Below are 13,380 nucleotides of genomic sequence, written 5' to 3'. Positions count from 1 at the left end.
TGAAGCAGGTATCTATACTCCAGCTTTTATTTCTTTTTTTTCCTTAATTACAGGAAATAACTTTGCCTTAATGAGGTACTTTATGTAGATTAAGCACCTGAGCCAATTAGTCAGCTCTGACCTTGTCTTGCAAAGAAGGTTACAGAAGACTAGTATTTAAAAAATTTAAAGGCTCTCCCCTTTGCCTCATCTTTTCAAATGTTAGGTAAAACGGCATGCTGATAATTACTTAATCAAATATGACAGAAGGGACTAATTTACTGATTACAATAAAGCCCGAGGGTGATATGACAAAAATTTCTCTACAACTTCATTCCAGCTTTCATTTAAGTAGGCTTTGAGTATTTATAACAAAATATCCTTGCAACATATTGTCGCAGATGAGACTGTAAAGTGTAGTCTCCCATCAGCTATAGTCCAATAAACAGCCGATGCTGTTCCTGCTGCTGCTGCGGGCTTCCCTGCGCCAGCACGGCAGTTATGCCAAGCTATTGGTGTGTTTACCCTTTGGGAATGTTAACTATAATTCTTCAGCTTTTAAAATCAATTAACCCTAATGTTAATTAGTGTCAAGTCTATAGAAAGCCGCGCAAATGGCAAGAGCTGGCACACTGCCATCCATTCACTGGCAGCGCCACAGCTCTCTTGATAACAGCGGGTATGTTAGGGCCCGTATGTACGTCTGTCAGAACTGTTGAGCCAAGGGAGATTATCCAGACCCCTACAGCAAACACGAAGTCATATCTGAAGGCGCAACTGGCAGGATTACCATGCGCTCCACTGTAAATCCTTCCTCAGAGGACATGTTTCAAGTTGAAAACAAGGATGTGTGCATGTCTCTGTTTAATCATCTTTTGCTTGGCCGTGCAGAAGCGACTGCCGATACTTTCCCCCCTTCGAAGACAAAAGCCGCCATGCCATCGACTGTGTTTTCGAAGGATGCCAGGAAATGAAAAAACAGTAGTAACGACATGGTGCCAGGGGCAATATGGCCAATTGTCAAAGCATGAGCCAGTGTTTTGTTCGATGTCGACTTGTTTTCTATTCAACTTCGTTTACAAAAACAATACCAACAAAAACACAAAGGAACTATTTTGGAGTAACGCTTTCAATCCGATGCCATGGGGAATGACAGTGAACCAAGCGTACATGTCTGCGTGGTACTGCCACTTGACAGAGGAGAAAAACGAGGATTTGTGTAAAAATTATACTTTGCAACTTACAAAAATGGGAATAAAGGCGATTTTGGTGCTCACATTCTTCCTGACAGGACTTTGGAGATTTACTGTTTAATCTGGAGTGTGTTTTTAACCATCAATTGACCCAGGTACACAAGGAAAATAAAAATCATACTCTTGCAGCAGGCAGGCTGCCTGAGATTTATCTGCATTCAGTGCTATCACCAGGGAGATGAATGGGCCGATCTGTAGCCTTTTACAAGATCCACTATGGGAATGAAGGAGGAGGGATGCCACAGAGACGTGTACAAACTTGAAGTGAGAAGGTTTAAAGGTGCTACTTGGATAAATCCTGCAGTACATTGAATGGGAAAATGAAATGTTTCTCTCTATCTGGGAGGGAGTGCCTTTTTACTTACGGTGGAAGTGTTGCCGTGGATCCCGAAAGGTGTTCAGTTGGCATCGCACGCAGCGCTACCGACGAGAGCTGAAAACAAAAGGAACAAAAAGTACAAAAGAAATTTTGAAAATAATTACGTGTGGATTTTACAAAATAACAAGAAACAGAGCAAGCTAATGGAATACTTCTGCAACTTCCTTAAGTGCCACACATAGGATGCAAATTGTATACACTGCCGATTCAACCTGCTGGTGATGGATTTTAACCTGGCATCTTCTGGGCAATTTAAAATGAGTTCTGGATTTATCTTTTAATGTACATTCTCATTTTCAAGTACGTGCTTATGAATGTAAACGGAAAAGATTTTTGTTAACAAGGTGTTTCTGCTGTGGAAAGAATCTACGAGGGTTTGACTGGAATACAATGGCAGCGGTGCCTGTGAAAACCGACGTTCAGGGGAGAAAAGCTCTCTGCAGAGGGATAACGTTAAATGGGTCACAGGCTCTACCAGCTGCTAGGTTCCATACGCCGCAATCAAAGTGAATGTTCTAAAATTATTACAGTCAAACAGTCATGTGGTGGCAGTTAACGTCCCCAGTGTTTAATCATCTTACAGTAGAATGGTTTTATGCATATTTCATTTGCATATCATTAAGCTGGTTAAGCATGGGGTATTCAGAGTGGGATGAATACAATGTGAGTCTCATATGATCCATATCAGAAGCTAGTCTGCTCAATTGACTGTCTGCTTTTTTCTCCCCTTTTAATCCGCTGACTTTGTTATATCTGAAACACAGTGGCTGGAAATCATTGTGGATTCCTAATTTTATTATGACAGTATTTTGAAAAAATTATATTCAAAATGATATGGCAGAGGAGATTTAAGGAAACGTGGATCACTTTAATACGGAAATGTTGCTGTACAGGAAAACGGTGCTAATAATTTCTTAATTTCTGTGAAAACACAAACTTTTTTTTGGTAATTAAAAAAGAGAATGTCAGAAGTGAAGATTAGGTGAAATTGTGGAACACCACCTTTCAACATTTGTCTATAATCAAGAGACCACATGCGCAACTATTCCTGCACAAATTAACGTGCATCTAATTTTGATAGCCACTATTAAACCATTAATGTGATTAATCAATTATTTCAGTCTGAAAGCCTATTATGCGTACACGACAGATACAGTGGGGTCTTTGTCACTTTCATACATGAATAACATAGTAATCACAGGCCTTTGTGTATTTTCTCAATGGTTTAATTCATTCACCCCAACATTGCCTAGTTCTGGCAGATAATCAAAATTACTTCCTGGGAAAACTATAAAGACAATTAAGCATGGAAATCTGTTGCTGATGTACAACACATGAATTCATTTGGAAATTAGGCCGCTTTGTTCTTTCCTTCGCTCTCGCTTTTGTTGCCAATATTAATATTCAAATGAGATACATCGTGACTCTACTGTACAATTAGCTGGCAAAAAAGCCACACACTGCTGACTGCGACATTTTGTGTAGTGAACATGCAGATGTCGCTGTTGTTCTTTACATGGGTAGAATAATATGCAAAATAGCGAGCATCGCTTGGATACAAAATAATTTAAATTTTATTTCAAGAAGTCTCTGCCTTTCTTCTGGAGGAATGGGCTTGTAAATGTAGCTCGAGTCAAATGGTGTAGGAATTCTGGAAAATTTGCCATGGAATTATAAACATAATGGCATAAGTGTACATGCATTCATCTATTATCATCCTGAATAGTACCAATTCAACTGCTTTTGAATGGATTTATCAATATGGATAACCTTTTTTTCCATTTCTGAATATTCGATGTACTTTACATACATAACTGAATTACAGAGAACTCTCTCCAATGGCTTTCACTAATTTACCCAATGGATATTATCACTCAGTCACTGATGACTTTAACACCGTTGGTATTGAGGGCACCTCTTTTCACTGCTATTGGTAAGATGGTACATATTTATATGCATGCACTGACTTTGCGTCTTTGTTGACTGTCAAATTCTGTGCAAATGAAAAGTTAGCACTTGAAACCTTAATGGCACTACATTCGCTAGCGCTGAGTAATACTTGGAATACTTCCGATTAATACAAAAGAGGTCTGCATATTTAATGAATGATTTTTCAACAAGAGCAATCTGTAAGTGTCTTTAATGATGGCATTTTGTGCCATGAGAAATAGCTTCTAAATTTTTTTATGCAATTATATTGTTGGCAATCTATAATTCAGCGTACCATTCACTGTTAACATGGAATAAATGAAAGCAATTACTTTTATCAAAACGTTTTAGCGAGAATTTTAAAAATATAAATATGACAAAAATGTACATTAGGTTGCTTTTGAATTCAAAATGCATTACAAGAAATGATTTCAGTACATTCCCGATTAATGACGAATATATAACCAATGAAAATTACTTCTGAGGCTTGCAGACAAATATTATGGCTCTCATTTTAAAAACATTTGTTTAAAAAGAACTGTCAGAAACCCTGAGTAAAATACAGGATTTTGAGCTACTACAACTTATTACAGTCAAAATTAAGTAAATTAGCTTAATGTAATTGCTGTTTCTGCCACACAGCATTTATGCATGAACTCATATACATTAGAAAAGGCAATTTAAAAATCATAATAAATGTTCAATGAGCACAATATTTCTAAAGTAAAATTAAAAATTTCCTATTGTAAAATTGTAAAACAATTTTTATGCAATTATATTTTCCACAACTATTTCCACAATTATCCACAACTGATAATGCTGAAAATACAGAGATAAGTTAACATCCAACAAAAAGAAGAAAAAAGGAGTTAATAGTTTTCAAAGAATCTAAGAAAAATAGTTATAATGGAAATTTGAATTTGTCTTCTTTAAAGTGCTGATTGATTTGACGTAAGTATCCTGCTAGAAAATGATATCTTAGTCTTTCTGTAGCAATGAATCCACAGAAGTTTTCTCACATTGTTGCTCAGAGAGATCTTTTATTTTAAATTAGTGTTAATTTCTGAAGTGAAGCAACATCAAGATTCTAAAACAAAACGTCATTGCTCTGCTAATATCAGAGACATTTCTGAATACATAGAAATCAATTAATTAGCACTTTTATTTCCTGTGTGACAGGCAGCAGCCATGCATTTGACTTCAGGCTTCTCATGAATGCTACATTCTTTGAAGTTGTTAACATGCATGCAGCAAAGCTGAGGTGAAATTGTAGAACTTAGATTTTTACTAAGAAAACACTTATGTAAAAACTATTTTAAAATACACTTGTAAAAACATAGACCAATTGGCATCTGTAGCGTCAGATGATCGGATTTCTTTATTGTATTGTAATATAATTCCAGAACTTTCCCATACTGGTAGGAAAGGTAGGAGAACAGATTAAAATTTAGTGATAAATCTCACACTACAATTAAACCGCCATTAAAGGGAACTTACAAATCAATACTTCCCATTGTATCCATCGCATGCAATTATATTTTTAATGCATTAATTAATTTGATAATCCCATTTATGCAATTTTACAATGCAATTTATTTTGTTCGAAAAGGGAGATCTTTTGCAGAATATTGCCTCTTGTTATTAATGAGATTGATATGTTCAAAAAGTGATTGTAGATCTTGGTTTTTCCCATGGTCTCTAAGTATTTGATTTTGGTATAAATATATGGTAGAAATTAAAAAAAACTCCACAACTGTTTTTGACCAAACCAAATCCTCTTTCATTAGTACTCTAAAAGCAGTGGTATCGTTACTGGTCATTACAGTGAATCCAGTGATTTCACCCTCCCCCAACAAACTAATTCTTGCAATGAATACCTCTGAGTCCAAAAATAAGAGAATTCTGCTACATAATTTAATTCTTCCATTTTCCTGCATCCACCCATTCCCGGACAGATATATTATGCAAACAAATAGGCATATTATGCAATCACTGTGAATGAACTTAAAGTTTAGTAGATAGAAAATTCATATGCCAGATCGAATAAGGTCAGGATGTTTTTCTCAGGTCAAGCAACAAGACCTAATGCCACACAATTTCACCAGGTCAGAGATAACTGATGAGGGAAATGCCAGAGGTTTCTAGGTGTTTACAGCAACCAACAAAAGAGTTTTGTTTTGCAGACCCTTAACTCAATGAAGTTTTTGGTCATTAAGTTGTTAATGTTGGATAGAAAGCTGAGAAGGGATCTAGCCTAGGAACCAAAGACAGATGGAAAAATCTATAATGAAACAATGTGTGCAACCTTTAGGTAGATTGGCAATGTTAAACTGGCCACAGCGTCCTGGGATATGTAGGCTAGGTGGATTAGCCAGGGGAAAATGCAGAGTTACAGGGATAGGGTAAGGGTAAGGGTAAGGGTAAGGGTCTGGGTGGGATGCTCTTCAGAGGGATGATGTGGACTTGATGGGCCAAATGGCCTGCTTCCACACCGTAGAGATTCAATTATTTAAGGAGAAGATACTTCAAGTACAGACTAGGGAACATTCCAATGAGGTTAAAAAGTTGAGAAGCCAGTGCTCATGCAATGATCACAGAGGTGAAAATATGATGAAACAAAAATTAAATGGGTAGATAATATATGACCACCAAATTTTTCAAGCAAGAACCAGGTCAATACAAACATTTTCAAGGGCGGGTGAAGAGGAAGTTAAAATTGGCACAAAGTGAATATGAGAACACAATAGCAATAAACCTAGAACAGAACTCAAATAATCCATGAGTTCTGAAGACTTGAAATGTTAGCTCATTTTCCCTATCTACAGATGCTGCAAGACCTGCTGAATTTCTCCAGGATTTTCTGTTTGTTCCAATAGCTTCAAACAGTGAATAGGTCATAAAGAGATGGAATGGGGGCCATTAGAGACAAATAGGGTGATATATGCTACAGGCACAGGACAAGGATATAATACTTAGATGAGTACTTTTTAATCAGTGCTTATGAAGAAAGATTGACAAAATAATGAAATGGAAATAGTAGGGAATGCAAGGAATGAAAATTAATAGGCTGGATGTACTGGCTATGCATAAAGTGAATAAACTGCCTGGTCCAAACAGGTATCACATTTTTTAGATCTGATAATTGAATCGGCAATTAAAAACAAATGGTAAAGTTGTACAGAGTCAACATGAATTTATCAAATATATTTGACAAACTTGGAGTTGTTTGAGAATATTGCTTATAGGGTTTATAAAGCAGAACCAGTGGGTGTGGCATATTTGGATTTTCATATTTCATACAGTCACAGAATCACAGAGATATACAGCACATAAACAGACCCTTCGGTCCAACTCATCCACACCGATCAGATATTCAAAATAAATCTAGTTCTATTTGCTAGCATTTGGCCCATATTCCTCTAAACCCTTCCAATTCATGTACCCATCAGATGCCTTTTAAATGCTGTAATTGTACCCGGCTCCACCACTTCCTCTGGCAGCTCATTCCACACATGTGTCACACTCTACGTGAAAAAGTTGCCCCTTAGGTCCTTTTTAAATCTTTCCCCTCTCACCTTAAACATATGTCTTCTAGTTTTGGATTCCTCCATCCCAGGGAAAAGACCATGTCTATTTACCCTATCCATGCCCCTCATGATTTTACAAAACTCTATAAGTTCAACCCTCAGCCTCTGTCGCTCCAGGGAAAATAGCCCCAGTCTATTTAGCCTCTTCCTACAGCTCAAGTCTCCAACGCTGGCAACAGCCTTATAAATCTTTTCTGAACACTTTCAAGCTTCACAACATCCTTCGTATAGCAGGGAGGCCAAAATTGCTCACAATTTTCTAATAGTGGCCTCATCAATGTCCTGTACAGCCGAAACTTCACTTCCTAACTCCTATACTCAATGCATTGACCAATAAAGGCAGGCATACCAAATACCTTCTTCACTATCCCATCTACCTGTGACTCCACTTTCAAGGAACTATGAACCTGCACTCCAATGTCTCTTTGTTCCTCAACACTCCCCAGGACCTTACCATTAAGTGTATAAGTGCTTCCCTGATTTGCCTTTCCAAAATGCAGTACCTCATATTTATCTAAATTAAGCTCCATCTGGCCAGGAGGCTCATAAATAAAAATAGGGAGCATGGGATAAGGGAAAATATATTGGCCTGGACTAAGAATTGGTTAATAAACAGAATAGAGAATACAATATGAATGAATGGAGCATTTTCAAATTGGAAAGCTATTAGTAGGAGGGGCACAGCAAAGGTCAGTGCTGGGCCCACAACTGTTCACAATCTAGTTCAAGTATAATTTTTCCAAATTTGCAGATGACAGTAAACTATAAGGGAATGTAGTTGTGAGGAAAATGCAAGGAGGCAGGGCATATTGAGAGGATAATTAGAAATGGATATGAGATTTTCAGTTTCATAATAGAGGAATTGAGTATAGAGGAAGGGAAATTATGCTGAATGTAAATAAGCTCTGGCTCAGCCAGATTTTTAAAAATTCTTTTGCAGGATCACATGCTCAGCCAACATTTATCACACATCTTAATTACCCTTGAGAAGGTGGTGATAAACCACCTTCATGAATCACAGCAGTCTATAACTTGCATGCTTCTGCCAGTCCACTTTATGCACAGGACACACATGCACAGGATGCATCTTATGGCACTCAGCTTGTTTTCTTAGCACTTATTTACTTTGCACTTACTTTAAGACTGTCAGCTTCTGTCTACATTACACGTTCATAGAGCACACTCCAAGCACTCAATAAAACACCTTAACTGAAAATGGGAAAATTCTGTCCCAGGTTTTTGTTCAGTATCCTAGTGAGCCAGGAAAAGCACAGCTCCCCTTTGGCCTTTCGAATCTAAGAAGTCTGCAGGCCTCCTCTGCCTGACAGTTCTCTCCCTTAACATACAAACATTGACTTGAGAAATTCGAATTGGCACTTAATTCAAGTCAAGTCAATTCAATTCAATTTGTTTTGAATGCAATCAGTGGCTAGTTCCTGCCTTAATTCCCACTCACACATTGACATCAATTCTTCTGAACTCAGGTGACATGCAACTTCCAAATATTAAAGTGAGGTCTGGCCATACACTCCCTTCCTTCAGAACTTCCAAACAGGCCAAGGACTTTGGGCTTTCCATTTACTTACTCAGTGTTCAGAGCGAATCTACTACGTGTTTTTGGAAATAAGCGTGCAATGAATTTGCAGTCTTCCATATCACAAGAAAGGACTCTATACTTAGAATGCAGACAACTGTATTGGTTGCTGTTATTTCATTGCAATAGCCTGATTCTAACTAACTTGTGTGATTTTTGTAAATATAACAGGAAGTGCTTAATTCCAAGCTTGTTTTCTAAATGAGCAACTTAAATTGCTCGTTAAAATATTTTAGAGCTCACTTGTGCATGATTACATAATGGTTATCTAATGATTCAGTATATGTTCTCAATATAATACTCAATACAAACTGTCAGCAAAAACTCACTGTCAGAACAAAGCTGGACTTTTTTTTCAATCAGTAGTTTAATGTCTTCAATTTGTTATGCTTTTCCTGGGCATATGTTGAAGGGCTCATTTAAATATATTGCAGTTCAAAAATAATTTTACAAAAACAATTATATTCATAATGTACAGACAACATAACATGGTTAAGAGAACTTCAGATTGATAACTGCACTAACTGTAGTGTCTAAAGAATATTGAGGTGGTCTGACGACCCACTTAGGAAAGTGCGCTGATTCTGGAGCCCCACCACTCTTAGGGTCAAACCTAAGATTCAGGATTTAATCAAATTAAACAAAGTCCCCAATTTTCCTACCTGATGAACTCAGATAACAGATAACACTGATGGGCATTCTGTACTTAGCAAGAAACTACTGCTTATAACAAACAGGTCATAGCCAACCTCAGGGAAAAAGAGCTATGAATAACCAACGTGTAATTCTACTGGTGGAACTCTAACCCCTCTTTTAAACACATACAGATAGACACATATAAAGGATGGAGAAAAGAAATACTGGAGATAAACAGTTCACATGATTTGGCAGGAAGTCCGTTTTGCTCCTTCAAGACTTCCTGTTATCTGATTTCCTCAATTTCAGATTCCATTCTTTGCTTAAGGCGCAGAACTATTACCATTAATTATAATCTTCCAGTCACTGGTTTGAGGACAAAATTTACAGCAACTAATAGAAGAGAATGGCTAGTTATCTTCTTGGCTTTGGTTACTTCACTGTATAGAGAGAGTGACAGAGACAGAGACTCGATCTCTATTGCAGTCTGTTGGCTTCTCCCCTTGCATTGTCCGCAGTCTCTCTGTCCACCTGCCCAGGAGACATTCAGAGAGCTATTGTCATGCTGATGACTCTTTGTCTCTATAACTGGTACCAACTGCACAAATCAATCAACAACCTGCTTCTTGGTGAAGCTGACACATCCATTGTGTTCTTTTTTATTCATTAGTCGGATGTGGGAGTCACTGGCTGGCCAGCATTTATTGCCCGTCCCTAGATACCCTTGAGAAGGTGGTAGTGAGCTACCTTCTTGAACTGTTGTAGTCCACCTGATGTGGATTGTCCAATGATGCCATTAGGGAGAGAATTCTAGGATTTTGATCCAGCAACAGTGAAGGAACGATGATGTATTTCCAAGTCAGGATGGTGAGTGACCTGGAGGGGAACTTGAAGGTGGTGCTGTTCCCATGTATCAGCTGCCTTGTCTTTCTAGATGGAAGTGGTCATGGGTTTGGAAGGTGCTGTCTGAGGATCTTTGGTAAATTTCTGCAGTGTGTCTTGCAGATAATGAACACTGTTGCTACTGAGCGTTGTTGGTGGAGGGAGTGGATGCTTGTGGATGTAGTGCCAATCAAACCGGCTGATTTGTCATGGATGGTGTCAAGCTTATCGAATGTTATTGGAGCCGCACCCATCCAGGCAAGTGGGAGTGTTTCATCACACTCCTGACTTGTGCCTTGTAAATGGTGTACAGGCTTTGGAAAGTCAGGAGGTGAGTTACTCGTCACACAATTCTTAGCCTCTGGCCTGCTATTGTAGCCACTGTGTTTATGTGGTGAGTCCAGTTGAGTTTCTGGACAATGGTAAGCCCAAGGATGTTGATAGTGGGGGATTCAATGATGGTGACACCATTGAATGTCAAGGAGCGGTAGTTAGATTGTCTCTTATTGGTGATGGTGATAGCCTGGCATTTGTGTGGAGCGAATGTTACTTGCCACTTGTCAGCCCAAACCTGAATATTGTCCAGATGTTGTTGCATTTGAAAGTGGACTGCTTCTGAGGAGTCGCAAATGGTGCTGAACATTGTACAATCATCAACAAATATCCCTATTTCTGATGTTATTATGGAGGGAAGGTCATTGATGAAGCAGCTGAAGATGGTTGGGCCTAGGACATTGCCCTGAGGAACTCCTCCAGGGATGTCCTGGAGCTGAGATGACTGACCTCCAACAACCACAACCATCATCTGATGTGCAGGTATGACTTCAACCAGCAGAGAGTTTGCCCCCTGATACCTACTGATTCCAGTTTTGCTAGGGGTCCCTGGTGCCACTCATGGTCAAATGCAGCATCTTGGACATTTTCTTCTATTGCTTGCACAAAGCAACATTGTAAACAAATACACAGTGAGTTCCAGTAACTTTCTTTTAAAAGTACAGCAATTTTAACCACAGTGTTTAATTTAGACAGATACAGGAAATGATGAAGAAACTCAGCATCATCTGTGGAGATAGAAAGACAGATAACATTTCCAGTCTGATATGACTGTAGAGAACAGTTTAGATATTACTAATGTTTCTCCAGCATTTTCAGGTTTTCAGCCTTGCAATATTTTGTTTTCACTTGGTTTAAAGTAGTACTTTTCTCATTTTGGTCCATAATCGAAAGCTTTCATTTTATAAGAGATGAAACTCCATTTCAAAAATGTGCTTCAACATGAGACACAAAAGCAACAAAAAAATGAAAATTACATTCATTCATCTTCCCTTAAATAATCTTAATCAATTTTTCAGAATTTCCCAAACCCTTAACTTCTTCCAATGTCTTACTCTCGGGATAACACATCTGCAATTACATTATATTTTCCAGAAATATGAATAATCTTTACATTACATGGTCAAAACATTAGATTCTATCTGAATAGTTTCAGGATTGAGTTTTAAACTTTTCAATGAAGGCCAATGGATTATGGTCAGTGTAGATAATGTTCCCTGCTATCATGTCTGACATACACTTCAAAGTATTAAAGAGCTAATAATAATCCCAAAGACTCTTTTTCTACAGTAGTGTAGTTTTTCTGATATTGGCTTAATTTCCAAAAAAAGGAGGCCCCTCTAATCTTGATGCATCATCTTGTAACAGAACATCACCTACGTCCAAACCACTGGGATTAATTATTATTTTATAAGGTTTGGTAAAGACAGGGGTGGCCAAAACTGGTTCATTTATTAGCATTACATTCAGTTTTTCAAAAGCCATTATGTTGACCGTACAATTTTTGGTTGTTCAAAGTACAGCTATTATGTAGAAGTCACACATATTTCCAGTAAATCACATATATTGTGAAAAAGTTCATGATCTCCTCCATTTAGTTTTTGGAAACTGGGAATCCTTGTAGAGACTTTACTTTGCCTGTCCTTGACAACACTTGTCCTTGTCATACAATATGTCCTAGGTAAGTCACTATTGCTTTTACAAATTAACTTTCCCTCAATTTATTGTGATGTCATCTAACTGAAATTGCTTAGACCAGTCTTCCAGTTGTCTTACATGTTCTTTGCATTTGTTACTATATTCTATGACATTGTCTAAATAAACCATATAGTTAGGTGCTTTAGTCATGATTTTATTCGTAAGTTTTAGACATATAACTGGGGTTACTTTAACTCTAATGGCATGACTTAACATTGGCCCAACCCAATTGGTGTGATAAAAGCGGATATCTCTGTAGTCCTTGGCACTCGCCAATATCCCTCCAATAGATCAAACTTGTTAGGGAATGAGGCACAGCCAACCATAGTGATACATTCTTCTTGTTGAGGAATTGGGTATGAACGTGTTTTTGTGACAACATTTACTTCTCAAGTCTATATGGAATCAAGTTGATCCGTTTGATTTAGAAACCAACAATATCAATGAACTATAGGTGCTTTGGCTAGGTTCAATCAAGTAAATTTCCAGGATGTATTGAATCTCTGTTTCCACCTGAGCTTGCTTCTCTGGGCTCAACTGAAAAGATGTTGTTTTATTGGCGTTGACTCTCCATGCCGAGCTATTATCGTACATCCAGGAGTATCTCTACAGATTTCCTTATAGTTTTTAAGTTCTTTTACAAGATCCTCCCATTTTCCTTACTGTATATACGAGAACACGGTATCTAACTGTCCCAGTATTTCTATACTGGCTAGTCAAATTACAGAAAGGCTCACGCTGAGAACTGTCTACCTCTCCTTCTATCTTACTTTTATTGTCTCTGTCATCCGCAACTAGTCTTACCACCCAGCACACTTGCTTCTTCTTATCCTCTTTCCTGTGATGATACAGTTTCAACATATTTGTCTCACAGAACTGATTTTCTTCCCATGACCAGTATCAATCAGATGAGTCACTTCCCAAACCCACCTGACTACTTTTAATAAAAACCAAAAGAACTGTGGATGCTTGTAAATCAGGAACAAGGACAGAAGTTGCTGGAAAAGCTCAGCAGATCTGGCAGCATCTGTGAAGAAAAATCAGAGTTAACATTTCGGATCTGGTGACCCTTCCTCAGAACAGTTCTGAGGAAGGGTCACTCAACCTGAA

General features: G+C 37.9%; 1 protein-coding gene across 1 annotated transcript in view; it reads right to left on the bottom strand.

The window, feature by feature from the left end:
- Positions 1-8,431, bottom strand: part of LOC109930249 (golgin subfamily A member 3-like) — a 159,807-nt gene extending 151,376 nt beyond the window's left edge. Inside the window, exons 1-2 of the mRNA XM_048606063.1 lie at positions 8,264-8,431; positions 1,598-1,665 (exon numbers count right to left, since the gene is read on the bottom strand). Of these exons, the coding sequence (XP_048462020.1) occupies positions 1,598-1,641 (44 nt within the window). The 5' untranslated portion in view covers positions 1,642-1,665; positions 8,264-8,431. The remainder of the gene's footprint in view (positions 1-1,597; positions 1,666-8,263) is intronic.
- Between the last annotated feature and the right edge of the window lie 4,949 nt (positions 8,432-13,380).

Source organism: Rhincodon typus, chromosome 15, assembly GCF_021869965.1.
Source record: "Rhincodon typus isolate 14 chromosome 15, sRhiTyp1.1, whole genome shotgun sequence".
Classification (NCBI taxonomy): Eukaryota; Metazoa; Chordata; class Chondrichthyes; order Orectolobiformes; family Rhincodontidae; genus Rhincodon; species Rhincodon typus.
The sequence above is the reverse complement of the archived record's forward strand: the minus strand, read 5'-3'. Positions and strand labels throughout refer to the sequence as shown.